The following is a 26719-nucleotide window of genomic DNA, read 5'->3' on the forward strand; positions in this document are numbered from 1 at the left end:
TGCGATTAATTGCATTTACATTTTATGGAATATTGACTTGACGTTCATCTGACAGAAAAGGCTGGAATAAAAACAAACCATAAAACAAAACAGGTCCCAATTGTTAAGGGGCTAATCGAATGATCTATGTATTAAACCACTTAAAGGCAACTTTCGCAAATGAGACATTTAAATTTTGAAATGATTCAGTAACGACTCCAAAAAAAAAAAGTTACCAAAAACCGCAATAACAAAAGACCGTAGTAATTGTGTTGTGAAATATAACGATATGGTCGGTCAACAAGTGAAAAAAGCCCCTAATCCCCGTTGACAGGTAACACTTGGCATGTCCGACTATGGGGGGTACGAGGGATATACGTATTGTATCTAATATAGTCTTGGGTCTCAGTTTATTGATGCGTTTCGAGAACAGGAACGTCGAGTACTCGAGCATCTTCCAAATAAAAGGCCCCTAATCGAGTAAGGCAGGCATCAGTTGCATTCGAGCAATCACTACAAGCAGTAACCAGCAAATCCAAGATGCGTCTAGCACTTCTGGCCATTATCGGCGTGCTCTGCCTCGCCTACGTCTACGCCCTGGACGATGCCAATCCGGAGAACGACAAGGTGATCAGCCTTCTGGACGTCGCCGATCAGGGAGCCAACCATGCCAACGATGGAGCCCGTGAAGCCCGCCAGTGGGGATGGGGTGGCCATGGTGGACATGGTGGATGGGGAGGCCGTGGTGGATGGGGACACGGTGGAGGATGGGGAGGCCGTGGTGGATGGGGAGGCCGTGGTGGATGGGGAGGCCGTGGTGGATGGGGAGGCCGTGGTGGATGGGGTGGCGGTTGGGGCCGATAAATGGCCTAACCACGCCCTCTGCCAAACGTCCACATGCTCCACGCCCCTGGACACCCACTGGACACCAACCCGAGGATTCAGAGGCGTTAATAAAGAACATTGAAGCATTAAACCTTGATTTTCACTGGGAATACCAAGAGAGCTGTCAAACGGCGAAAAGGTGTGAAGACCTGTAATTACAATCTAGTTTCTGTTTAAAAAGCCTTCGTCCTTACGCATTATCCTTAGTGCGAAGTGCAGACATGTCGTCGAAGGAGAACTTCTTGGAAGTGCAAAAAGGAACTATAGCCCTGTTAGGATTCGATCTCTTTGGGGAATCCAGAAAAATGTGGCTTCGTCCTTATAGAGCTGTGAACGTCTTTGGAATAGCTACCTTGTTTCCTTTTATCCTGGCTGCTGTTCTTCACAATATCAAGAACGTGATGATGATGGCAGATGCCATGGTGGCTCTACTGATCACGATTCTAGGACTTTTTAAGTTCAGCATGATTTTGTATTTGCGAAAGGACTTTAAGGGGCTCATTGACCGGTTTCGGTTGGTGATGGCAAATGGTAAGTTGTGATTTGAAGGGAGAGCCTTTAAAATTTATTTGATTTCTCTAAAGAATCTAGACAGGGTGAGGAGTACGCCGAGATCATCAGGACAGCGAACAACCAGGATCAGCGTGTTTGCAGCATTTTCAGGACCTGTTTCCTCATCGCCTGGGCCCTGAACAGTGTCCTTCCCTTTGTGCGAATGGGTCTCAGCTATTGGTTGACAGGACATTACGAACCAGAGCTGCCGTTTCCCTGCTTGTTGGTTATCCAGTGCTGTTTAAAAGTCCTTGATCTTCAAGATTATTTATTTAGATTCCCCTGGGACATCCATATTCTGAGGAACTATGCCATGAGTTTTGTGTTTTGTGCCTTTGCATCCACTGGTGTGGTTTTGCCAGCAGTCAGTTTGGATACAATCTTCTGCTCCTTCACCAGCAACTTGTGCGCCTTCTTCAAGATTGCCCAGTACAAGGTGTTGAGATTTAAGGGCTCTACCCTTGGGGAATCCCAGACCACTCTGAATCGCGTTTTTGCTTTATACCAAACCAGTTTGGACATGTGCTCGGAGCTAAATCAGTGCTATCAGCCTATAATCTGTGCCCAGTTCTTTATATCCTCCTTGCAGCTCTGCATGCTGGGCTATCTCTTCTCGATCACCTTTGCCCAGACAGAGGGAGTGTACTACGCCTCCTTCATAGCCACGATCATAATTCAGGCCTATATCTACTGCTATTGCGGCGAGAACCTGAAGACGGAGAGTGCCAGCTTCGAGTGGGCCATCTACGACAGTCCCTGGCACGATAGTCTGGGAGCTGGAGGAGCTTCGGCAGCCATATGCCGATCTTTGCTGATCAGCATGATGAGGGCACATCGGGGCTTTCGAATCACTGGATACTTTTTCGAGGCTAATATGGAAGCGTTTTCATCGGTAAGGTCTCCCTGCATGACCTATTTAATGGCTAACTTATCTACTTATCTTTCAGATTGTGCGCACCGCCATGTCCTATATAACAATGCTAAGATCCTTCTCCTAAGTCCTTCAATCAACAACCAGATATTTATGCAATATTTGTTTTATTGCTGAGCTTGCGTTGCCGTCGTACGACTTTTAACAATCGAATTTACATATTTTACAAATGTTTATGAATCTCACACACAGTTCGTTAAGCACTAAGTAGATTGTAGATTGTAGATTGGCTTTTATAAAATGCACAGATGAAGCACAGAGCTTTTGGGGAAAGAGCCTTGGGAGGGATTGGGTGACGAAGGTGAAATGAAAACGGTGGGGGAAACGGTGAAATGGATGACCTCTCACGAGCAGCTGCTCCATTCTCAACTTTCTTCCTCTGGTTCACTTTTTTTCCGGGCCAGACCCACTATCTGGGCCCACAACAAAACGTTTGCCAACTTGATGAAGATTTAGAACAGTTATGGGATGTGGAACGTCCATGTTTATTTGAAGAAGCGTCCAGGAGCGGCGGCGGCACGGACAGGAGGGGGTGTGGGTATGTGAGCTCCTTCGGCGCGGTATCCATTCTCATCAGCAATGTAGGTGATGGTGTAGACGACGCCGTCGGGTCCGGTGTACGAGTATGAGCCTTGCATCACCTGCGAATGGGTTCAGGTAATCCCCGAAAGCGTGCTTCAGAAAGGGCTCAGTTCGCCCAAAAGTCGACTCACCTGAGCTTCCACCTGAGTGCCCGGGTTCTTCAGGTAACCAGCCTCATCAGCACGGATTCCATTGCTTGTTTCGTAACTGAAATGGAAATTGTAATTAAAAAACTTGATACAATTGCATAAAAAAAGTTAAGGAAGACCTACTTGTACTGGTAGGAGCCATCGGGATTGAGGTCAAAGTTCTGCTTCAGTATCACCGCGTTGGCATCGAAGGAGTTGCCACGGGGCGGGGGCAGTCCACGTTGTGGCAGGGCCTGCACGAAACTGAGGCAGCAGAGCGCCAGGGCGATGGCTGCGAAGGAGGCGTGGGTGAGCGGCATGACCTTTAGCGGGAAAAGAAGTCGGAGTGGGTGGTTAAATAGAGTCATAAGTAAGTAACTGCAGATGAGGTGCGGTGTTCGCTTTTTCTGTTTCGAGTATTCAGTTTACAACGTTGGTGTTCGATTAAGTTGCCGGCGGCTTTGTCTTTGAATGTCAAACTCGTTGCTTCGCAATTAGCATCTGATATACTCCGATTGGCTTTTAGCGATTTTGAAAGTTCTGCGACTGATGATGATTATGATGTTGAAGGTCGTGGGAAAAATATCCATATATGGTGGTTGTAAACTCTGGTATTTTCTAGGAGGTCCTTATTTGGGTAAGAGACCGTTTAGGACTTACAATTTACAATTTAGATCTTTGAAGATTTTTAGAAAATGCTTTAGATTTCGTTTAATATTGAAATTTACAGGACCTTTTCATAAAATTTTAGGAAAATATAGAAAAGGATTTGTGTAATATGATTCATGAAATTGCGCTTTCCAGAAAGTCTAGAACTGTTTGAGTGTTCCTTCAACATTTTCTTTCAGAATTATTTAATCAAATCCTTACTGAATTTCTTTTTACAATTTCTTTATAAGAATTCCGGTGTTCTAGTCCTTAAAAATATTTATGATATATCTAGAATCTATATTTATAATACGGATATGATCTATATGTAGGTTTTAGTCTATTTTCAACTAGTCAACTAGTCCTTTAAATGTTATTTTGTGATTTCTTTTAACCCATTATTAAAATGTTCTTTTAGATATTCCTTTCATTTCTTTTCAGACTTCAATCCTGTTAGTCTGTGATTCACTTCTTGTGACTTTAATATTGATTGGCTTAGATTTGTTTTGATCCTGTGAACAGGACATGTGGCACCACTATTAGAACTCAAACTCACTTCGGATTCGCGACTTGGTTATCGGTTAAATGTAACTGCCCGTCTGCGCTGGGAGGCTCGTCAAAAGTGTTTTGACTTTGCTGCAGTTGCCACAAAGGTTTTTATACAGAAATTGCATTCACTGCAGCAGCCACAGCAGTCGCAGCAGCAGCAGCAGCAGAGCAGCGGCCGAAGCAGCGACAGCATCCGCAACAAGATGAAGTTCCACGAGGGGATGCCAGTATTAGGGCGGGTCGGGGGCCGCATCTCAGAGAGGGGGCGGAGAACAAACAGTGTTTGTCAGCAGAATCGGAAGAGGTGCCAGTGGCTGTTCCAGTACCTGTACCACGTAGCGTATGCGCAACGAGTTTCAAATGCAAATGGGCGTTGCGCATACGCCGTGTATGCAGCTTACTTCTCGCCGTGTCTCTATTTTAGTTTTTTTCTCGTTTCTTTTTTTGTAATTTATGGGAATTAGCAATGCGAACTTCATTTGATTAGTGCCCCCGCTCCGCTGGCTGCAATAATTCGTTAAGTCAAATATTAATTAAAAGATTACAGATGTTGCAATTGGCATCGATTTGATGAATTGGCCATTTGGTTACATCAAGTCGATGCTATCAGTATCTCTAGCATTTCATATTGACATTTCAATGAGCCGCGGGATGGGGCGTTGCCAAACTTGTCATATTGAATGCATCGTTAAAGAGCATTATGAGGCTTTTGTCTTATTCTGCGGTTAGTCGGTTAGTCTGCCCTTTTTGGCCAATTTCGCTGACCAGGTCAGGCCACTCCCGTTGCACCAGTTAGGCTACTGCCCTCCGCTCCCTTTGTTCCCATTTTGCCGGCCGGCTAATGAAGCCTTTTTTTTCTGTCGTTTCTCTGGCTTAAACTTTAAACTTTGCCAGCGTGTAGGAAATGTCAGTTGCAATTCATAAAAATTACGGCAATAACTGCAAGTAAAATCCAGCAACTGTGGCTTCATTTCATTTCTACATTGAAATAATATTTTAGTTACTTGTTTTTAGTGAAAACTGATACTTAACGACCATAAATTCCTACCAATTTTCTCAGTGTAACTACTTTGCTGCTGAGGAGATGATCACGAACATGATGAACATCGCCCGAGATTACAGCCAACACCACCCGCCCCTCTCGCTTTTCGTTGGATTTTGAAGTTGGCTTTCAGTTGGTTTTCCTTTTCGTACGTTTTCCATGTTACTTGGCCAATTTCGCGGTTGCCCGCGTTTTGTTTTGGCCTTCGCGCTGCTTCTCTTTTTTTTTTTGGCCAAATTGCTGTTTGGCTGAGAGGAAGAGCTCTTCGGCCATCGTTGGCAGGCGGCGTTGGTTTAGTGCATTTTTCACATTTGACATACAATTTGACAGAGATTGGCTTACTCACCAGTTTATAGTTTTGATTTTTTTTTCATCACACAATTTCCCGTGTGATGACTGATCGCGTGCGATCCGAAAACTGGATATGTGAGTGCATCTTAAGCGAACATCAAATGTATCTTAATTTATGCCCCTTTGTCTACTGGAGCGTGTGCAAATATGTACTAAATATGCTAATGGAGTGCAGTTTCCTAAACATTCGCAATCAATCAGATACCCGCATGGATATATGTATTTTTTTGGGCACTCCGAGTGATGGATCGACTTCCAACCGCCACCTGGAAACAAGTTTATGACGTGTGCGTGTTTATTAACTTGTTCGTATGGGAATTTCAACTATTGCCGGAATTCTTGGAGAAGCTCTTGACTCAAAGTGTATGTGGATTATGGGATCGCCCAAAAATCGCACTGATTACAGGGCCCCCATCTTCGGAGTGACCTCTACGCTTCGATCTTCGAACAAAGCTGAATCATAAATATGCAAATCTCGTTTTGGCTGTGAGTGTTTTATTAAATCACATTCTGCTCGCTTCCATAGAATTTCTTTGGTGTTTTGACGATTTGTTTTGTTTTCTTTTTCTTTCAGTTTATGTATTTTTTTTTGGTGGTGGCGTAATGGACTGGAAGATGCTAATTCGCGGCTGCTGCGCACATCAAGTGGCGATATATAAAAGCCTGGTCAGAAGATGTGGTAAGTCAGTCATCGGTTATTGCCAAGGAAAACATCACACACATTCTCCCAATACACAAAACCTAAAACCAAACAAAAATGTTTAAGATTGCCGTCTGTTTGTTCGCTTTGGCCAGTGGAGCCTTGGCCGCCAGTATTGGCCAAGTTAGCACCACCACCGAGAAACGCGAAATCGTGCCACTGTTGAAGTTCGAGACCGACAAGCAGCCCGATGGATCCTTCCACTTCATGTACGAGGGCGGTGACCAGTCCTTCCGCCAGGAACAGGGTGTGGTTGAGAATGCCGGCACCGAAGACGAAGCCCTCGAGGTTTCCGGATCGTACCGCTACATTGATGCTGATGGCAACACCGTTGAGGTTCACTACACCGCCGGCAAGAATGGATTCGTTCCCGTGGGCACCATCATTCCTGGTGAGATCACCGCTCTGGCCAAGGCCGCCGCTGACCTGCCCAAGGTCACCGAGGAAGAGTACAAGGGCCGCAAGGGACGCTCTCAGGATGTGGAGCAGGAGGCTGCTGCCGCCCCCAAGGAGAAAGAGGCTGTCGTGGAGAAGGAGGTTCTTGCCCTGAAGTCCGACGTCGTGGCCGCCGAGTCTCAGGTGGTGCCCGTACAGGTCGTGCTCGATGCCGTGCCCGAGGCGGAGGTCAAGCCCGCCGTTGAGGCCGAGAAGAAGGTGGAGGAGGAGACCAAGACTGCCTAATCTTTCCTATAGCCATATAGCCCCTAAGTATTCTTTAATTTAAAAACCAAGTGCAATCCTAATTTAACTGGCTAGTAATAAAACGACTTCTTATCTCGAACGAACTTAAATCCGCTTTTGATCCAATTTATTGTGCGACAGCAGCTGCATGTGAAATGCGGACTCTATTCTGCATTCTAAAAACCAATAATAAATATTTCAATGGTTAGTGCTAATTTAAGCAGACATCAGGTTGCGAGAAGTGATCTGCGCAACAAAGTTGAATCAAGAAAGGTAGTTAAATGGATGTTTATTTTATAAGATATAAATCACAAATATCGTATAAATTTGGACGATCCTTTACTTGGCTTTACTTGGATTTTTAAAGGGGATGCCCCAGAAAAATGTGCAAAAAAATGTAAAAAATATTTTTTGTCTGGATTTTGATGCAGAATGGTGGAGAATCGATCCACAAATCGATTAAGGTATTCCGCTCAAGAATCGGAAAGATATTGGCCTAGATATAGCCATCGCATTGGGCCGTATTGACAATCCGGAAGTTCCGAAATAAAGCATTCAAAAAGTAAAGAAAAACAGCAAACGTTTGTATTTCAATCGGATTGTTTTTATTCATATTTGAATTATAAATTAGGTTCTTGAATATTTTCAAAATGATGCCCGGAGATTCTTGTTCAAATGTCAATGCACTGCCGGCGCCGCAAAGATGCGACTACGTGGTAAACACGAAGGACTGCACCACCAACATGTATTTGTTCAACTATCTGGTGTGGCACTACTGCCACCTGGATACCCGTAACAAGTTCAATACCTTCTGGAGTGTATTGGGCATGATGATCATATTGATCTACATCTTCTGGATGATGCAATTGGCCATAATACATTAGTGAGTACTAACAACTTTTGTGTTTAGAAGCACACAACACTTTTCTAATGCCGTTCAAGTTTTGTTCCCCTTTTGAAGAGTATAGCGGATGCACTCCGGCTCAATGAGAGCACGGCCGGAGTCACTGTGCTGGCTATTGCCAATGGATCTCCAGATCTATTCACATCCCTCGCCTCCGGACTTCCGTACAGCAGCAACACCTTCCTATCCTGCGTCTCCGTGACCATGTTCCTGCACATTTTCGTTGCTGGCATGGTGATGCTAATTAATCCCTTCTACGTCGAGGCAAATTACTTTATGCGGGACTTTGGTTTTCTGTTTCTAAACACGGCGTTTATGGACTACCTTCACAAACGGCAGGGTGGCATCGGTATAGGGCACACAATACCGGCAGCCCTAATTTTTATTGCTTATGTCATAACGGCCGTTGTAGACCAGCAATTGCTAAAGCATCAAGTTCGAGGTATTCTTAGTGAGCAGATTTTAAAAAAAAATTTAAGTTTTTCATCTGCAAACTTTTTAGTACTCGAGCGTAAACGAAGTACTTCAAACTCCGATTACGATGACTATGATAATGAACTTTTAGGCGCCTTATTGCCGCAGACTCAACTTCCAATAAGACGTCCTGCAATTATTCGGGAGCCTCTCGATAAAGGCCATCGAAACAAATACCTTTTTTCGCAATTCTGGCGATCTATTTTCTATTTTGATTTTGAACGCTTCCGAAATGGCACCCTCCTGAAGAAGATATATCTAGTTCTCAAGGAGCCAATTGAAATGGCACTCCGTCTACTGATACCGGTGGTGGATGTAGAGCAGCCACTTCACGGCTGGTCCAAACTGCTCTACGTCATCCAGATGAACCTTGTGCCCCTCTACTGTTCCTATATATTGTGTGAAGTGTTGCACGTTCGAATGATGCCAAAAGTGAACTTGCCCGTCTGCATTGTTGTTTGGCTATTAATGTGTCCTCTGAGCATAATGGTTTTTTTGTGCACCCGCACCGATACACGACCCAAATTGTTTAGAGTAAGTTTCGTATAATATGATCTTGAATAGATTTTAAGCTATTAAACACTCCACAGTTTACATGGATATTTGCTTTTTTGGGCTCCATCCTACTGATATTTATCCTCACTTCGGAGCTATATGCCATGTTCTTCGCCCTCTCCACCGTTATGGGAATGAGTCTTCAGTTCTCCATTGCCACCGTCATTTGCTGGGCCCTCCAGAGCAACGATATGGTCATCAATCTCAACCTGGCCCATCAGGGCTGGCCTAGGATGGCCTTCACCGCCTCATTTTCATCGCCTGTCTTTAGTGAGTTTGGCATTTTTAAAATATGACTATATTTATTTAAAGTAATTTATTTTTGTAGCAACATTTGCATTTCTGGCACTACCATTGCTTGCCGGCTCCATCAAGGCCTATCCGAACAACTTTCATCCCAAAGAGGGATCGTACGGGGAGACTGTGTGCATCTTTTTGGAGGTGGGTTTGTTCTTTTCGCTCCTCTCCGCCATGACCACCAACTTCAAGATGCGACGAGCCTGCGGCTTCCTCCTCGTGGCCTACTATCTATTCTTTGTGGGGGTACTGATACTCCTCGAAACAAAAAGTATCCACCCGTATGGCGTGTGAACTGCGAATGCCGATCCCCCAAAAACCGATCTATCCATTAGTTATGCAAATTCCCGACATGATTTATGCCTCATTAAATGGCCAATTTTGATCCCTTGACTTTCCGCTTCTTCATTAGGTCTTTGTTTCGTTTAATTCGATGTGTCTTTGATCAAAGCTAATGGCTAATGTAATGAAGTATTGAAGCAGGTGCCTCATTTGTAGCCCCAGGGCAGGCCCCACTGTACCGGCAAAGTGGACAAACGTGTGTTTAATCATACGGAATCCCAGACCATGGCGATGGCGATATTATGCCAAGTTTGAGTCTCATTTTCAAGGTCTCTTCAGGTAGGTAATTCCCACACAGAGAGAGAAAACTAGCTTCAAATTTCTTTAGGAAGCTCTGTCAAGCTAATACAGTATAGTAATCTAATGATTAGATAGTTCTTTTTTATATTTGGTCTATTTACAACGCGCTGGCTTGAAACCTAATTTCTAAGAGATCTTGGCTTAGTGCAGCTCGGACTTCTCCGGCAGTTTGGGCAAGTCCTTGGCAGCCTCGGCCACAGCTGTGATTTCTGGGTTAATGATTGATCCATATGGAACGAAACCATTCTTTCCCGCAGTGTAGAACACCTCGACTTCCTGGCCCAGGTCGTTGATGTATTTGTAGGATCCCTTGACCTCGAGGGCCTCCTCATCGGTGCCCTTGTCTTGGATTGTGGCCTCCTCGTTGTGGACGATGCCATTACCGGTTTCGTAAGCGGAATCGTAGGATCCATCGGGACGTTTGTTGATCTCTGATCTCAGAACGGGGATTATTTCCTGTTCAGGTTTCTCTGGAAAGGCAATGGCAACGGTGGCCAGGGCAGCCAGGACGAAGAGAGGCAGCTAAAAGTGCATCCTTAGTTTAACAGTCTTATCCTATTTATATAATCCACTTACGAGCTTGTTCATTGTGTTGGGCTGTGGAGCGTAGAAAGCGAAAGTTGAGACGCGTATGAACTCAATGCGTCTGGGCCAGTTGGCTTTTATAGTGGCTCACTCCTGCTGTCAAAATTTAAACATGCCAAACATGTTTGCATCCCGTTTTTATGTGGACGCTACGTCCGAATACTTCAAATATTCGATTCGGCTTAAATGTCAAGGTCCCACTCTATGGGTCAGTCGGCAGTTCGGTAGTCTAGTTTTTGACACAAAATTGTGTCACAGAGCCAAAGGCACTTGTGAGTCAGTCGAAAGTTAGTTGGGATTGATGACACCCATCAGTGCATCCATTAACAGCCTCTGCAACTGCATAATTCACATAGAAATCGCACCCACTCGCCAGCCAGGTGTCGCGATTAATCAGTCGCACCTCATCCAGTCACACCAATCCCAGAAATGTGTAAAATGTCAGCATTGATGCAATTTATATTATGATCTGATGCAGTTAGCCCAGGGCATTATCCAATCGATCGAACATCTTCTCCCGCCTGACAACAAACGACTCGATTCAGAATCGCGATGGGGCGCATCAGTAATTTCATTTGCATTCGGGCGCCATTAATTCAATCATCGGTAGTTCCGCGAGGAACAATTTATAATAATAAACGATCATGGGGTGATAAATACAAATTCATTTCACTGCACCGGACGACATTTGGCTTTCGGTTTTGGCCAAAAAGGGCAAGCTATTGCCACAATTTATAACTCTGACAGCTTAACTAATTTTCAAAATCTGCCGCAAATTAAATATCGAAACGATGAGCTGGACTGTGCACTAAAAAAAATATAGAGAATTTGAATCTTATGTTTTTCGATTTTATTTAAAAAATCCTTCTATATATTTCTTGAAAATTTAAGTATAATTTTTATATCTCCATTGTATCTATTACAATTTCTCTCTGTGTGCCGCTCCTTGGCTCCAAAACTGAGCTCTCAACTGGTCCGTTTTCGAAACCTGGATTGGCGGTCGGCTTTGGTAATTGTCTGGCTAGCATTTGGCAGGAATGTGTGCCCCATCAAAGCTAATGGCTCTATAGATATTTATTTTTAGCTTCCCCCCGGCCAATCGGCTCAACTGGCTTCTACATTATACTTCACTCGAGACAAGAAACCGTTGTCGCCGTCTGCCGAATAGCTGACTTCCACCTTTTTGCCACTTTGGCTGTCGATATAGCGGTATACGCCGGACACCTCCAGATCACCATCCAATTGCTTCAGTTGCGGGTCCTTGACTATTCCGACCTCTTCGCGATAACTGCCATCAGGCGACTCGTACAAGAAGAAATAGGAGCCATCGATTTCTTGCTTGAAGATCTGATGCTTTGGTCCATCAATGGCAGCACTCTCAGCAGGCCAACTCCACAGAAGTTGGCAAAAGGCCAAGATCCATAACTGGAAGTTAGGAGTCAGTTATCATTCGACTTGAGCGTGTCTGGCCACTTACCAATGCGAGCATGATTTATGCAAATACTGGGCGCGGACAAAAGATTCTGCGCTTTTTATAGCACTCTGGACTCCCAAACAAATGGCCATTTCTTTCTACACGGCAAGAAGTTATTCTTTTTTTGCTATAAGTATGATGTAATTTCAACATCGATTCTTCAAATGATTAATTTCCTTAATTGCCTAATAGTAGCTTTTTGTTCTTTGTCTTTAAAAAAAAAACCATAAAGTATATTGAACTAATATGCCTAGAAACATCTCTAAATATATCAAATAAAAAGATACGATAGCCGGACTTTCTTTTTAGTCTAGTTCTCTGGTTTCTGTGTAGACCCATTGTTATGCAATCTCGAATGCTTTTGAGGTCAGTAGAAAGTAGTAGAGTGAGTATTCTGGGGGTTAAGCCACCAAAGAGTTCGTTGATCCAGAGATTTGCAATTCAAATGCCTATTAGCAGTATTTCGCCCAGATAAACTGTCATGTTTACAATGCAGATAGCATCGTTTACATATGCCGATTGTGTGTGGGGGCAGCTGAAAAGGTGCAGCAGCTAATAAAATTTGTCAAATTCTCCGCAACTGACTGTGTGGCATTGTGGCAAGCGAAAGGTGCAGAAATGGTAACGGCTGACTGGTTGCAAATCGCTTCCATGCAAATTCCGATTCGGAATTCAGAATTCCGAGTCTCTGTTACAGTGGGTGGGCACCTTTCGGCTTTTTGAGAGTGAGAAGCGGCTAACATTTATGGCGAAAACATACAGCCAAGACAATAAAGAATTCAATAATAATTTCCAGCAATTTCGCAATGTTGCAGCAGCCGCAGCAGCAACAGCATCTGCGGCAGAAGTTGCATTTTGGCATTTGCCTTGGCCCGCCCAGTTCCAATTTCCAGTTCCACTTGCAAAATGCTCTGGCCAGGCTTTCGGGCAACGTGTTAATAAATTGATTCTTTGGGGCTCCCCCAAGTGGCAGAGTTGGATTTGAATCCCTCACCTTCTGGTCCTCATGCAATAGATGCACTTGGGGAAATAGAGAATAGATTCCCTTCTAAGAAAACATCTACTAAAGCACAAAGCAACTCATCAAAGTAAATTATTTTATTTAGATCCTTGTGGAACAGCACCAAATAAATTCCTTCTCGTATCTCCTTTTTCTAACACACTTTCACGATTTCTTCCAGTGTACAACTATCGAGCGGCATTTTTGACGCGCCTGCCACAGAAGTGGAAACTCATTAATGTAGATTGGAAGCTGCAATGCCAGCGAGGTCATAATTCTGAGCTACGACACGTTAACCTTTAGCCAAGATCTGCCAGCCGGAACCAGAAGCCTTACAGCCATCTAGTCAGATAGCCTGAAAGCCAAGAATCAGCAGTCGGACTACGCACCGCCACAAAGTAAATCAATTAGCCCCGCTGGCGGTCATAATTTCTAGTTAATGGAATTACAAAATGTCAAAGCCCCAACTGCACTGGAAACATTCGAAACATCACAAGATGCAGTGCAACTTTCAGGCCATGGTCTATTAATAATCGTCGCTGTTTCTGTTGCTGTCCAACTTTGGCTCTAACTCGAATTTGAGACTGACAATGCGATGCTGCAGTCGAAATCGTGGGAGGAGTGTCCGACCCGACCCGGCTTTAATGCGGTTTGCTCATCGAGCCACAACACGGTGTTGTCTCGCATTTCTGCATAAATTTGGCGAGCCATTTTTTATTCGTATTCCCCATCCCCCAATATGCCATACTCCTCCCCTTCTCATTCAGTTGGGCTCCATTTCGTCGCTTTGTCTTCCAGTTTTTTTTTTATATTTTTGGTAAATTATTCAAATGGCAAATCAATCTTGCCACTCTTGGCCAATGTGGGGCAAACAGAAAAGTATAATTAATATTGGGCACTCGCAGATGAATAACTTATGGGGTTAATTTGTAAAAATAAATGGGGGCAATCCAATAATTATATAATATTTAATAATGTCATTGATTTGGGGTCATTAGGACTAAGGCTATAAATAACATCACTTCAACTCGATCGAAAGTGATTCAATCAGCTAATTTGTAACTTAAGTTGTAAGATAAAAATATAGATAACTTATTTAATTTTGGTAAATAGCTTAACTTTGTTTTAAAATAAATAAGTTAAGGCAGGGTACTATGAAGTTCCTCTGGCCCAATGTGGAACCTATCTTACCAACATTTAATAGCCTGCTTTTAGGCTGGTCATTATTCACGGTAATTTTTAAGTTACTGCATACATCTAGGCATAATAAAAATAAAAAACCTTTTCGAAAAAGTACAAGAAAATTCAAACTAGTATTTTAACCATCAAAATACTTCCTGCTACACCAATTATGATATTTTGCAAAAATAATACTTAACAAGCCCCTCATGATTTGGCAAAAACATTGACCTTGACTAGCCCTGGAAAACCTCATCAAAAATTAGCATAAGGCAATTATAGTTTAAGCTGGAACATGGAATAAGACATGTTCGAATTTTAATGGCAGCTCGAACAGATGACAAATGAGAACGGGTGAAAAGTATCTGTCAGATACGAGGCAATTATAAATGAGTGACTGCGAACGCAGCACACCTCGACATGTGGGGGATTGCTCATGATGAATAACCCCACTGGAGCGTGCAACAAAACAAATCGACAAGACAATGGAGAGCCTATGGCTCCAAAACTCTCAGGCTATCCTGGAGATATAGATATGCTTTTGGTAAATGATGCTTCTCCATCGGGTTGAGGTCCAACTGGCACCTTGACCACCAGCTGAAGCCGAGCTCCAGCACATAACTCACACAGACACCTTCGAGGCAGATGAGAAGACAAGTGCTGGAGCAAAAAGCAAAGAATTTGCATACGGTAGCCCTGCATCATAAACAAGTGCGCCGGAGATTAGAGTACGGGGCCAGGCCACCATGAAGATATCAATCAGCCAAACGAAATTCGTTTGTCCTTCTGTCAATGGCCAATAAAAAACCAATAAAGCTGCCAACCCAGCGGCTTGTTAACACGCAGATAAATTACACTGGACCTGGTTCTGGCTTCATATTTTTTTTTTTGTGCCAGCAAAATGTACAGGAAGCGGCCAGGTCGCTGGGTCGATTGTTCTTGTGCTAGAAGTAAGCTTTAGGGCCTACTCCGCTATATGTACCGACATAGGTATATGCTAACATCACTATGAAATCGCATAAATACGGCTGGCGGTAAGAATAGCAATTGCAGTCGTGGCACGGCTTTCAAACAGTGATATTCCGAGTGATCCGACAGATCTGAAAATCTTGTGTGTGTTTCCCAGCTATAATTCAGCGCGAAAGTGAGACGTCGTCGAATTTATCGAGCGTGTAATTTCTCAAGATTTATGATCCACCGCCCACTGACAGGCTAAATGTCCAGACCCCGCTATCCCCGATCCACCGCGAGGCACCTCCGATGGGTGGCCTGTTTGCTGGCCAGTCTTTGGCTCTCGGCCTGTCGGGCTCAGTTGCCAGGAACAGGATTCCAAGGACAGCGACCATTACAGCCGATCCAGCCACTTCAGCAGCAAAACAATCCCTTTCAGAGGCGACAGCCCAATCCGGTTCAGAACCAAGGACTATTCCCGGGGCAGAGGAATCCTTTAAACCCGCTGGCCAATCCCTTGGCTCCTGCTCTGTCCGGAGCTGCTGGCCTGCAGAATCCCTACAATCGTTATAATCAATATAATCAGAACTATGTCCCGATCACTGCCTACCAGAACGAGCTTAACCTGGATGGGAGTTTCTCCTATGGATACTCGACTGCCGATGGAACCACTGCCCAGGCCCAGGGATATGTCAAGAATCTGGGCTACGGAGAAGGAGTTGAGGCTCAGGTGGGTCTTAGTTAAGTAGGTCCCTTCTTTGTGTATTCTTTTACCGATTTTTTGTCTGACCAGGTCATCCAAGGCTCCTATTCGTACACCTCCCCCGAGGGTACTCCCATTACGGTGAGGTATATCGCCGACGAGAATGGATTCCGAGCGGAAGGAACTGGAATTCCCGCCTCCCCGCAATATTTTCTGGGAGCCCAACCGTATCAGCAGGGTGTTCTAAATCCCAATTTGAATCCGTACCAGACCCCCTTCCGACAACTGCCCCCTCCGCTGCCCAACGCTCCCTTTCGCCCGCAGCTTCCAGGGCAGCAGCCACTGAACCCGTTGCAACAGCAGCAACAGAATCAGCTGCAACAGCAGCAACAAAGAAACTTCCAGCAGCAGCAGCAGCAACAAAACTCCGGACAATATCAGCCAGATCAGCCGTTCAATCAGTTGCACGCCGGACACTTGCCGGGACAATATGCCGGACAATTTGGCCAGCACTTCGGCAGTAACCTAACGACCCAGCAGCAACAGAATCTCAATCAGCAACAGCAACAGCAGCAGCAGCAGCAACAGCAACAGCAACAACAGCAGAAAGAGCAGCAACAGAACGAGCAGCAGCAACAGGCTCTTATAACCCAACAACTAAGGGGCAGACCCAGTCAGTTGGTGGATCCGTATGGCTATAACCAGTATGGCCGACGCTTCAAGAAGTCACCCAAGAAGTGACCCACTCACACATCCATTGAAACAATTATTTCATTTAGTCTTTGTATGTAGTCACAACTCAAAGGCATGAAATACATGCAACAAGAAAGTCAATATTATGGTTTATTTTATTCTCTTATTTTTATTCTAAAAATCAGAAAAGAATTAACGGAAGTCTTATCCTTTATTTATGAAAAAAAGAAAGTCATACCCTTTTAAAAAATTCATTTATTTTGAAATTTGCACACACACATTGTCACAGAAAAAAACAGAAGAGGTTGCGGGGAATCTTACATAAATAATTTAACCATTTTTGAGGGGTGGGGGCAGGAGGGAGAGAGCATAAGTATTTGGGGCAGCTTGCGTTGCACTGAGATTTCTTCGATCCGAGAGATTTTAATGAGAGATGAGTGTCTTCGTCGGGTCTAATAGCTATAGCCTGTCTGGGGATTGAACTCCCCGTTGCCGCGTCCGGGACTACCTGCTCCTGGCAGTGGAGGAACGTACTGGTTTCCAGGACCACCAGGGCCACCAGGACCACCTGGACCACCGGCACCTCCGGGCCGGCCGGGAGATCCAGGAGCTCCACCGCCGCCACCACCCGCTGGGGGTGGAACATACTGATTGCCAGGACGTCCGCCAGGGAATCCAGGAGAGCCACCAGGTCGACCGCCGGGTCCACCGGGCCCACCAGGACCACCGGGTCCGCCTGGACGTCCGGCTCCACCGCCAAAGCCTCCTGCACCTCCAGCTCCACCGCCGCCGCCAAATCCTCCAGAGCCACCAGGGCCTCCCGGACCGCCTTGTAAGGAAAATACGATATTTAAAGAAAAGTGAAAGGAATTGAAAGGAAAATTACTAACCTGGACCACCTGGAAGTCCTGGAGCGCCGGGACGACCGGGAACTCCTGGTGCTCCACCTCCGTAGCCTCCTCCTGCGCCGCCAGCTCCACCACCGCCAAAGCCTCCTGGGCCACCTGGACCTCCAGGTCCTCCTGGAGCTCCACCACGACCAGCTCCGCCACCGTATCCAGCTCCTCCGCCACCACCAGCTCCGCCGCCAGCACCAGCTCCACCACCATATCCTCCTGGTCCTCCTGGACCTCCAGGTCCTCCTGGAGCTCCACCACGACCAGCTCCTCCACCATATCCTGCACCTCCACCGCCACCAGCTCCACCACCGAATCCTCCTGGTCCGCCTGGGCCTCCAGGTCCTCCTGGGCCGCCACCACGTCCTGCGCCGCCAGCTCCACCTCCACCAAAGCCTCCTGGGCCACCTGGTCCTCCAGGTCCACGACCAGCGCCTCCACCGTATCCAGCTCCTCCACCGCCACCAGCTCCACCACCATAGCCTCCTGGTCCACCTGGACCTCCAGGTCCTCCTGGAGCACCGCCACGTCCTGCGCCTCCACCGTATCCAGCTCCGCCGCCAGCACCGCCACCGCCAAAGCCTCCTGCTCCACCTGGTCCTCCTGGTCCGCCTGGACCACCACCGCGACCACCTCCACCGCCATATCCTCCAGCGCCAGCTCCACCACCAGCGCCGCCATAACTTCCAGGACCACCTGGTCCACGACCTCCACCGCCGCCGCCGCCAGCGCCGCCGCCACCACCGTAACCACCGCCTCCTCCAGCGCCGCCTCCACCTGAAAATAAGTATAAAAGTTTATTTCAATTCATTTAGTTAAGATTATGTATCTCACCTCCAGCGCCACCGCTATAACCGCCACCAGGCAGCGGAGAGATGCCCTGCGCCGCCAATGCCTTGGCAATGGCCTCCGGAATGGGCGGCGGAGTGGGCAGAGCACTGCCTGAGGGAACGAAACCATTCTCATCCGCGGTGTACATGATCTCCACCAACTCTCCCTCCGGATTCGTGTAGGAATAGGATCCCATAACTGATGGGATCTCGTTCTCGGAGCCCTTGTTCTTCACAGTGCCCTCCTCCTGAGCCTTAATGCCGTTTCCTGTCTCGTAGCTGAACCGATAGTTTCCATCGCCATCGTTTTCGTTGACAAACGAGAGGATGGGTATTGGTGGTCCTGCCGGAGGGCTACCAGCCGGAGCACTTGGACGCGCGGCCGGAGCTGGTCCAATAGGTCTGCTGGGACCGCCGCCTCCAGAGAAGCCACCAAGGCCGTTGTTGATGCCGCCAAGTCCATTGTTGCCGCCACCGAAGCCTCCAGCTCCTCCTCCACCAGCACCACCACCGTATCCGCCAGCTCCTCCTCCGCCGCCACCACCAAAGCCGCCTGCTCCGCCACCGCCACCAAAACCGCCTCCTGGTCCTTGGAGTCCCGCCCCCGGACTGCCGCCCGCACTGGCGGCACTTGCAGGTGGTGGCAGGTATTTGTTGTCCAGCTTCGCTGCTTGCGTCATCGTCATCGTCACAGTCGCGATCAAAAGAGCCTAAAAATGATTCATAGAAGTTCCCCCAACAGGTAACATTACTTGGTCGATGGCATATTTGAGGTTTAAGGGATTTTGTGAGTCACCAAAAAATATAGGTTAAAAAAAAATAAATAAATAAGAACAATTTAAAAAAAAAGAAGGAAACAAGATTAAAATTGCATCCGAGGACTTACACTGGAGTATCGGATTTAACTAGTGTTCTTAAATAAAATAAATAAATAAAAAATAATATTAAACGAGTTCTGGGCTTAAAAAAGTACAAAAATGTATTTAAATAAAGAAGAAAATCAGACCCAACCTTGACCCAACCAAGGACTTCCACTGGAATATCGGATTTAGCCAGTGTTTTTCAGTGAAATATATAATAAAATAAAGTATTTTGAAAACCCTGCACTGTGTACCTTGCTGAAAAACCAAAATATACCAAGTGCTGAGCTTGCAAAAAAAATTAAAAAGAAAATAAAATAAAAGGAGAAAAGGAATCCGGGGGAGAGCCCATGGAGCACACACGTTGCCGCAACCACATTATAGCGAGTGGTCAAAAATGATATTCATTATAAAATAAATATTAAATAAAAGTTTAAATAAAAAGCAGAAAATAAGATTGATTCTTGGTTGAAGACTCACAACCGAATGACGGAAATATTCCAGGAGCTGCCTTTTATAGGGTTCAGTGCCCATTTCAAACTAAAGCTATGTATTTCGATAAAAAGGATGTGTTGCAAAGGTCCACAAAAAATAATTGGTAGTGTTGAATTTCTAAGCCTTTTTTTTTGTAGAACACTAGATATTAGTGGTCAGTATTTAGAGATTTAAAATTTGTACCATAATACATGTACTATGCAAAATGAAACTACTTTAATCAGGCTGTGGTTAGTTAACCAAATCACCTGTTTATGATCTTAAATATGCTGCAATGATCCATATGACTAAAGAGGTTTCAAAGCCCAGTGCTCTGCTTTGAAATAAATAATGGGAAACCTTAAAAAAACCTTTCATTAACCTATTAAATATTGCTGATCAACGATCTTTCGTTTAAGATCCTCTAGGGTTACTGTGATGGTAATCACACATGTAACATTAACATAACAAATAAGCCAAGCAAGTGAATAAAGACAAACTATACTAATACTAAGCAAAATATGGAAAGTTCACACAAATCCTGTAATTGCCATCGCGATGCACGCTTCAGCCTGGCCCGCGGGAACATATTGGTGGGTCCACATTGCATATAAATGGGTAAGACATGCTAAAAGTCAACATAGTTGGCCAAAAACTGAATTTATAATCAAATTTTGGGGGGGACTAATATCTGGATTAACATTTTTATATCTTTTTAAAGGCAATATTAGCAGAATAGATCATATATTAATAGAGTTGCATCTGTAAATTATTCTAGAATGCAAATTCTTTCAAATCTTCATAATTCATGTGAGAAAATTGGCCTAATTGCATAGAAGCACCTATTTCAGATCACAATGAATTGAATCCCATATCCAATCATTTTTACTTATTTCAAGACAAATTCAAATGTAATAGATAGTCTGACTATCAAGGTAATAATTATGGTTTTTATTAAACTACTATTACTAAGTAAAAATTACTTAATCCTTGCTCTGCAAATTCTTTGTCAAGAAGGCGTCTAAGATCAACTTCTATCGACCCCTATTGGGGTCAAGAGTGCTGCCAAATGTCGGCCATTTCCATGAATGAACTATTCGCCCATTGACGGAGCGCAATCCGATCCGCTCACGTTTCCATTGTTGCCGTCGAATCGGATCGGCGATCGCCCATTAAGGCTGGTAATGTGCGCGGAACTATCAACGTCGTCATCATCACTTGGCAAGTTGTCGCAGCTCGAGGCGAACTCTGATATTTATGGACTTCTTGTTAGAGAGAAGATGTGTCTACTGCCACCGGAGACTGGAGGCTGGAGACCGAAGACCAGAGACTAGAGCAGCGAAGATGCAACACCGTGTGAACCATTGATGGGAGTTTTTTTTGTACAGCAAGGAAGGTTAAGTAAACGGAGCTTTCAAGTTGAAGTTTAAACCGTTTACGGGCCATTTTGGCCATAAAACTAACAGCTTCATCGATGAGCTCACTTGTCGCCCAGCTTTGCAGCTGAATAATATTGTATAATAATGAAATAATGGAAATTCTGACATTTGCCACCGCCACCGGTGAGTCAGTGGTTGCACATGCAACCGAATAGACTCTGGGATCCGAATTTCGTGACCACCATGGCAGACATCTTCGACAGAATTTCGCAACTGGAGATCCAAAACGAAAACGAAGCCACCCAGCCAACTTACTTACTTGAAAATATAATTGCAGTAATTGCAAATGGGCTGCCAATTGGGTCGCCACTGGTTCAATTTGGATTATCTCTGAGCCTTGGAGGCGGGGGACAACACGACCCCGAGGAGGAGGCGGTCCACTTGGGCAACTTTGCGTGCCATCATCCATCTCCGATTGCCAATGGACTGTTAATTTATGCGTTTTCCGTGGGCGGCTCGGGGGGTTGGACACTTTGATCTTTTTAAGACAATTGTGATATGCTAAGCGGGATTGGGAAATCCCTTTTTAGGAGTTTTAACATTTTCAAAAAAAAGCTTTAATGATGGCGGTTTTTTTAAGGAATAAAAAGTATATTCTTCCGATTAATTTTATTTTCTTTAAACTGTGTCAGATAGTTTGAACTGGCCATTATCCTTTAGCTAATATTTAAAACCATTAATTTCTAAAAATTATATATAAAATTCTACACATTTTTCTACTTGAGTCCTGTAGTATTATTTGTTGGCTTATTTATGTGAAATATCGACGATTCTTTTCTAAAAACATTAAAGTTTTATATTGAAAATAGTCATAAAAACATTAATTACAAAAGTCAATTGTATTTGGTCAAGCCTATTTCCTCATTCTGAGGAATTTGCAGGTAAAGCTCCATTAAATTTTAATCACTTGGCAAATGAATCCATTAAATTCACAACTTAAGCACATTTTTCTTCAATCACCTTTCTCAATCACATTGTTCAATACACTCTTGTTCAATATTATCCTTAAATTCCTTTTTAGAACTTTTATTCAGAAAAGTCACTCCCAACGGCCATCACTATCCTCTGCCACGGAACTTACCCACTTAAGAGCCATCGCTGCACTCTCTGTGTAATCCCAAATTCAAAGATAGGACCTTGTCGCAAAGGACTCCTTGCGTTGTGAAAAAAAATTAGTAACTAATCCTGGCGAGTCCTTCGTTTACAAGTGGCAGTGCAAGATGTGGCCCTCGATTGTCACAGTACTAATGTGCCGATCGCAGCCCAGGTTCTCCAGCTTTTATACTTGGTTTGGCGCCAAATGCAATCAAATGGAATGGAATGAACGAAAACGCTGTACACTATAGCTGTATGTCTGTAGTTCAGGCTGATGCCGGAGCCGAAGCTGAAGCCGGAGCTGAGCGAGTGCTGAGATTTTGATACTTTATGGCATTTATTGCAATCGTGTGCAGCTGTGTTGGTTGCAGTTTCCCCCAGCTGGAGCGTCAAAACAATTGCATGCCGCAAAAGGGATGCCTGGGAAGGGGGCGGCGGCTGCTAGTGGTGCTGGTGCATCGAGATTCAACTATTGTCTTAACAGAAACAGCGGCATCTCGTTTACTCAATGTACCTTGTCTTGTTAAACAAACGCTCTCAGCCACATCTCTCCCTAGCTAGCAGAAAAGCAACAAAAAATTAGCAACTTGCTGCCGTGCTGCTCGTAAATTGAAATCCAATCGAAACTCTCAACGGTTGGGCGCATCATCGTCAATTCAGCTTCATCTCCATTCAATTGCACGTTTGGGAAACAATTTTAATGCGCTTGGCGTCAAGAATCGCATATACCGATGTTCCTAATCATGTCTGCCCAGACGGATGTCAATAAATCTGGCTAAAAAGTCTATAAGCTTATAAGTCTGTAACAGGGCGTCCAGTCGTCCGCTGACCTTTCACCTAAACGAAAAACTCTAAACTCGATTCGAAACTGTATAATAAATACCACTAATATCGACACCCTCTGGCCAAAAGACTTACCTGCCGACCGACCATTGCGAAAAACAAGTTGCTCCACTTGGTGGCAACAACATCCATCTACCATGCCCCTTCTCCTTTTTAAACTTTGGCAAAAAGGGCAGTTGCTTCTTTTTATGTTTTTTTGGATTTTGTTGTTGTATGTTTTGGGAAATTGGCTGCATGTTTCGGGGGCCAAGTTTAGCGAAAATGCTTGACATCTTTTGGCAGACAGCCGTGCGACATGGAGAATACTCATTGACATTTAGCCGTTTAGAAAGGCAGGTAGAAAAAAAAAATAAAAATAATAAAACATTGCAGATTGGCAATGGGCTTTTGAATTCTTGGTGGGATGAGGTGGATCGTGGTGGGGCTGGTGGCACAGCTGCGCGGACCAGAACGCCAGCCATGTGGCAAAAGGAATTTGCACGCACTTGCAACAATCAAACAAAATGTGAAACAACAAAACAAGAGAACAAAAAACAAACGAAGAACAATTGGCCACACTGCGTATGCGCAACGTGCAACATGCATCACTCATACGCCATGGCCTTGCCAAAATTAACACACAAATGATCAGGCGGCGACCACACGCCCCCTTAACCCAGCCCATTGCATAAACATCGAAAATAATAATCTGTAGCTAGAGGGCGGCAATTAAAGTGACTCAACTCGGATGCAGATGCACGGATGCACAGAATGGGTTTTTCTACAACTCGTACTTAGTTCCTGTATAAGCGGATTATTTATAGCGTAATTATGATTACTCAATCGTAGAAATAAAATAGAAAACGTTTATTCAAGCCTCGGGGGTTCGGGTTTAGGCATTAAATAGGATGAGATTGGGTCCAATGCGCTTACTCGCCAGTCATCATCTCCATGAATTCTGCAAATAAAAGAATGGCGGCAAAATCTTATTAGTTATGGATAATAAAAAATTAAATAATTTTATGATTGTTATTTTTCGAAACTAAAGATTTATGATGATTATAATTTTATTAAATAAAACGAATAAATTTCAATTCCATTTATGAGTCATAAATGTTTTTCAGATCATAAAAATAAAGTAATTAAAATTTCCAAAAAAAAAAAACATCAGTAGAGAAAAATTTAGACATTTATTCTACAATAATTTCCTGTTGGTGTAATCTTTTGGTCTCTGGCTGAAAATGATCTTATTGTTTTTTTGTGTACCTATACAAATATCTAAAAATAATCGGTGGTACAAGGGCAGCTCCATGGCTGGCATGGACCAGGGGCTGGCCCCGCAACAAATTGATATAATTTGTGTGGCAAATGCCTTGGCATTCGGCCAGGGAATTCGAGTATTTTATCGCCCGACTGACGGCGGCTAATTGGTGGGAATGGGAATGGGAATGGAAAATAGGAGACTCACCATCAAAGTCCACGGTGCCGGAGCCGTCGGAATCGATCTCCTCGATCATGATGTCCAGTTCCTCGTTGGTCAGCTGGTCGTCCAACTCGCGCAGGATCTCGCGCAGGCAGGAGGTGGGAATGTAGCCATTGCCCTGCTTGTCGTACAGGCGGAAAGCTTCACGCAGCTCCTTCTGCATGGCCTCATCGTCCTCCTCCACAATGAATTTGGCAGCCAGCTGGACGAACTCCTCGAACTCCAGGCGACCAGACTCTGCAGGTGATACAACAGTCAAATAAATGTTTTAAGCTGGGAAACTTTAGATGACTTACTGTCCTCATCGACCTCATCGATCAGTTCCTCGAGGATCTTCTTGTCGAAGGGCTGACCCATCAGGCGCAGGATATCGGCAACCATTTCGGTGGGAATGCTGCCGGTCTTCTGGTGGTCGAAGCTGTTGAATGCCTTCTGCAGAACGGCAATCTGCTCGGGGGTCAGATCCTCATCCTGGAATGGAACAATTGATTGTTTTTTAGTTTACAAGGCTTCTTAAAAAATGGAGGCAGAACAAATGTTTCTAAAAGGAACTATAACTAGGTCAGTTCCATAACAGTTTTTTTTAAATAGGTCTTGAAAAAAGACCCTTGCTGATAATCCAAATATCCTTGATCCTTGAATGTCAATCCTAAGATAGGCCTTTATTCCAAAACCCACTCACAATGTTCTCCATGTTGAATCCTGTGCTAGTTGTTCACCAGATCGATCTCCGCTAACGACTGAAAATTTCGAAAAACCACTTCTTCATTGCGCTCTTTGGCCATCCTCACCCACACACCGCCACACACACTCACCTTACACACCACCCACACCACCACCTAGCCAGGCATTCCAAAAGTAACAAGCTAATTTATGGTTTTCAGCAGCATTTCGAAAATAAAACTAGAGAAAATAAACAAAAGCATACATACACGTACGTGAAAAAAACTTAAAATTCGTTTTTAATTTTTTTTGAAGTGAAACAAAAAGAAAGAAAAGTGAGGGAGGAGGGTGGCGGGAGGGTGGTGCTGGGGGGTGGTGGGTGAAAAGAACTGTAAAACCATTGACCGTATTTACTGCGGCTGGCCACCAGATACTAACACCAATACCATGGAACCACCCACCCATCGGAGGAGCAATACGATTTTGTAGTGGTTTGCTAAGCTTAACAATGACTATTTTTAATCAGCACTGAGAGAAATATATGCAAAGTTACTATCAGAATTCGGATTTCATCCAGAAGCCCATAAAATAATGCTAAAAATGTCAATCTAATGATAAACCTGTTTCCTCTACGCTGTCATCGTTCATTTAAATTAAACTCGCTTAATGACTTGAAAAAAAAGTCTTAAATTAACTCGGTCTTAATAAACTTATCTCTATCTATTCTTTTGTTAGATATGGGATAAAAAGTTATCAAAAAAAAAGAAGTAGACCCGGAACTGGTGTTTCCACCTCCAGATAAAAATCAAACAAAAAACTAAAACAAAATATTAAGTTTCATTAGATTTATTTTGACACAAAATGAATAGAAACCGAAAGTGCTGCGGTTTTCGCTCAGTGTACGCTTAAGTGGTGCTCATTTAATGTGTGTATCATATATCTGTTCATAATTGGAGCAAAATTGATCACATTTTCCAATGCACAGCGGGTGACACGCTTTATGAATCAATCACGACAGGTCCCATAAAATCGTTTTATAACTCGATCAAATTAACGAGCTATTAAAGATCCGTATAAATTAGGTGGATGGAATCATTCCAATACCACACAGGAGAAATATCAAACAGACAACGTGCTAAAATATTTTTATAAACGATTCGAATATTGTCTCTTGCGATGGTGCTTCCTATTCGTAGACCGTTCGAACACCTACATACGAGTCCATTCAAATTTATATCAGCCATAATATTAATTTTCGCTTTGTTTAATGCCACCACGATGATGCTATGCAAATTGATTTATATATTTTAATAAAATAACCATTTGGAATGGCATACATTTCCACAACCGCATATATATTTGTTTATAAAGCTATGGAGAATATTGGGAAAAATTGAGGAAACCAAATGGTGTTTACGAATTATGACAGCGCCAGCCAAAGCAGCCGCCAAAAGTTGACGTCACGGTGACATATTGACCATTTGTTTATGTTATTATTAAATTATTAGCAGATAATGTATGGGAGAGAATATATCAGGATGCCACGGCATTACTAATAGACAGCAGCTGAGCCAGGGAATTTCAGAAATTCAAAAGATATGCCATTGCAATTATTGATGGATAGCCGATGAGGTTAGAATTTCGAAAATTTTTCAAAAATTAGAGATTTGAT

At 44.1% G+C, this 26719-nt stretch overlaps 10 protein-coding genes across 12 annotated transcripts; 5 read left to right on the plus strand and 5 right to left on the minus strand.

Moving 5' to 3' along the window:
* The first annotated feature begins 413 nt into the window (after nucleotides 1–413).
* On the plus strand, nucleotides 414–955 carry LOC6495385 (neuropeptide-like protein 32). The gene has a single exon (XM_001958681.4). It carries the CDS (start codon nucleotides 520–522, stop codon nucleotides 841–843), a length of 324 nt encoding a protein of 107 aa, XP_001958717.1. The 5' UTR covers nucleotides 414–519; the 3' UTR covers nucleotides 844–955.
* A 91-nt stretch (nucleotides 956–1046) lies between these two features.
* On the plus strand, nucleotides 1047–2605 carry LOC6495386 (odorant receptor 47a). Its single transcript, XM_001958682.3, has 4 exons — nucleotides 1047–1395; nucleotides 1449–1638; nucleotides 1693–2308; nucleotides 2364–2605. The coding sequence occupies exons 1-4, from the start codon at nucleotides 1086–1088 to the stop codon at nucleotides 2412–2414; spliced, it is 1167 nt and encodes a 388-aa protein (XP_001958718.1). The 5' UTR covers nucleotides 1047–1085; the 3' UTR covers nucleotides 2415–2605.
* On the minus strand, nucleotides 2438–4337 carry LOC6495277 (cuticle protein CP14.6). The gene is made up of 4 exons (XM_001958683.3): nucleotides 4262–4337; nucleotides 3202–3380; nucleotides 3061–3136; nucleotides 2438–2988 (listed from the first exon to the last, which is right to left on the minus strand). Exons 2-4 carry the CDS (start codon nucleotides 3375–3377, stop codon nucleotides 2833–2835), a joined length of 408 nt encoding a protein of 135 aa, XP_001958719.1. The 5' UTR covers nucleotides 3378–3380; nucleotides 4262–4337; the 3' UTR covers nucleotides 2438–2832.
* A 1987-nt stretch (nucleotides 4338–6324) lies between these two features.
* On the plus strand, nucleotides 6325–7138 carry LOC6495387. The gene has a single exon (XM_001958684.4). It carries the CDS (start codon nucleotides 6405–6407, stop codon nucleotides 7026–7028), a length of 624 nt encoding a protein of 207 aa, XP_001958720.1. The 5' UTR covers nucleotides 6325–6404; the 3' UTR covers nucleotides 7029–7138.
* Nucleotides 7139–7603: 465 nt separating this feature from the next.
* Nucleotides 7604–9651, plus strand: LOC6495388 (mitochondrial sodium/calcium exchanger protein). 2 transcript variants are annotated; one of them, XM_001958685.4, is made up of 5 exons: nucleotides 7604–7911; nucleotides 7971–8374; nucleotides 8435–8940; nucleotides 8997–9231; nucleotides 9290–9651. In XM_001958685.4, exons 1-5 carry the CDS (start codon nucleotides 7679–7681, stop codon nucleotides 9550–9552), a joined length of 1641 nt encoding a protein of 546 aa, XP_001958721.1. In that variant the 5' UTR covers nucleotides 7604–7678; the 3' UTR covers nucleotides 9553–9651. The 2 variants fall into 2 exon arrangements, with proteins under 2 accessions (XP_001958721.1, XP_044571772.1); XM_044715837.1 differs by having other exon boundaries at nucleotides 7771–7911; nucleotides 7990–8374.
* A 316-nt stretch (nucleotides 9652–9967) lies between these two features.
* LOC6495276 (cuticle protein CP14.6) lies at nucleotides 9968–10633 on the minus strand. The gene is made up of 2 exons (XM_001958686.4): nucleotides 10477–10633; nucleotides 9968–10422 (listed from the first exon to the last, which is right to left on the minus strand). The coding sequence occupies exons 1-2, from the start codon at nucleotides 10486–10488 to the stop codon at nucleotides 10042–10044; spliced, it is 393 nt and encodes a 130-aa protein (XP_001958722.1). The 5' UTR covers nucleotides 10489–10633; the 3' UTR covers nucleotides 9968–10041.
* Nucleotides 10634–11351: 718 nt separating this feature from the next.
* On the minus strand, nucleotides 11352–12250 carry LOC6495275 (endocuticle structural glycoprotein SgAbd-9). The gene is made up of 2 exons (XM_001958687.3): nucleotides 11963–12250; nucleotides 11352–11910 (listed from the first exon to the last, which is right to left on the minus strand). The coding sequence occupies exons 1-2, from the start codon at nucleotides 11972–11974 to the stop codon at nucleotides 11590–11592; spliced, it is 333 nt and encodes a 110-aa protein (XP_001958723.1). The 5' UTR covers nucleotides 11975–12250; the 3' UTR covers nucleotides 11352–11589.
* A 2919-nt stretch (nucleotides 12251–15169) lies between these two features.
* On the plus strand, nucleotides 15170–16626 carry LOC6495389 (signal transducer and activator of transcription C). The gene is made up of 2 exons (XM_001958688.4): nucleotides 15170–15819; nucleotides 15883–16626. Exons 1-2 carry the CDS (start codon nucleotides 15355–15357, stop codon nucleotides 16531–16533), a joined length of 1116 nt encoding a protein of 371 aa, XP_001958724.1. The 5' UTR covers nucleotides 15170–15354; the 3' UTR covers nucleotides 16534–16626.
* A 96-nt stretch (nucleotides 16627–16722) lies between these two features.
* On the minus strand, nucleotides 16723–22251 carry LOC6495274 (glycine-rich cell wall structural protein). 2 transcript variants are annotated; one of them, XM_032450752.2, is made up of 5 exons: nucleotides 22066–22251; nucleotides 18216–18921; nucleotides 17811–18158; nucleotides 17376–17645; nucleotides 16723–17314 (listed from the first exon to the last, which is right to left on the minus strand). In XM_032450752.2, the coding sequence occupies exons 1-5, from the start codon at nucleotides 22078–22080 to the stop codon at nucleotides 16938–16940; spliced, it is 1716 nt and encodes a 571-aa protein (XP_032306643.1). In that variant the 5' UTR covers nucleotides 22081–22251; the 3' UTR covers nucleotides 16723–16937. The 2 variants fall into 2 exon arrangements, with proteins under 2 accessions (XP_032306643.1, XP_001958725.2); XM_001958689.4 differs by having other exon boundaries at nucleotides 17376–18158.
* A 1502-nt stretch (nucleotides 22252–23753) lies between these two features.
* Nucleotides 23754–25172, minus strand: LOC6495273 (troponin C). Its single transcript, XM_001958690.4, has 4 exons — nucleotides 25067–25172; nucleotides 24681–24855; nucleotides 24370–24621; nucleotides 23754–23859 (listed from the first exon to the last, which is right to left on the minus strand). The coding sequence occupies exons 1-4, from the start codon at nucleotides 25076–25078 to the stop codon at nucleotides 23831–23833; spliced, it is 468 nt and encodes a 155-aa protein (XP_001958726.1). The 5' UTR covers nucleotides 25079–25172; the 3' UTR covers nucleotides 23754–23830.
* Nucleotides 25173–26719: the final 1547 nt, after the last annotated feature.

Source organism: Drosophila ananassae, chromosome 3L, assembly GCF_017639315.1.
Source record: "Drosophila ananassae strain 14024-0371.13 chromosome 3L, ASM1763931v2, whole genome shotgun sequence".
Lineage (NCBI taxonomy): Eukaryota > Metazoa > Arthropoda > Insecta > Diptera > Drosophilidae > Drosophila > Drosophila ananassae.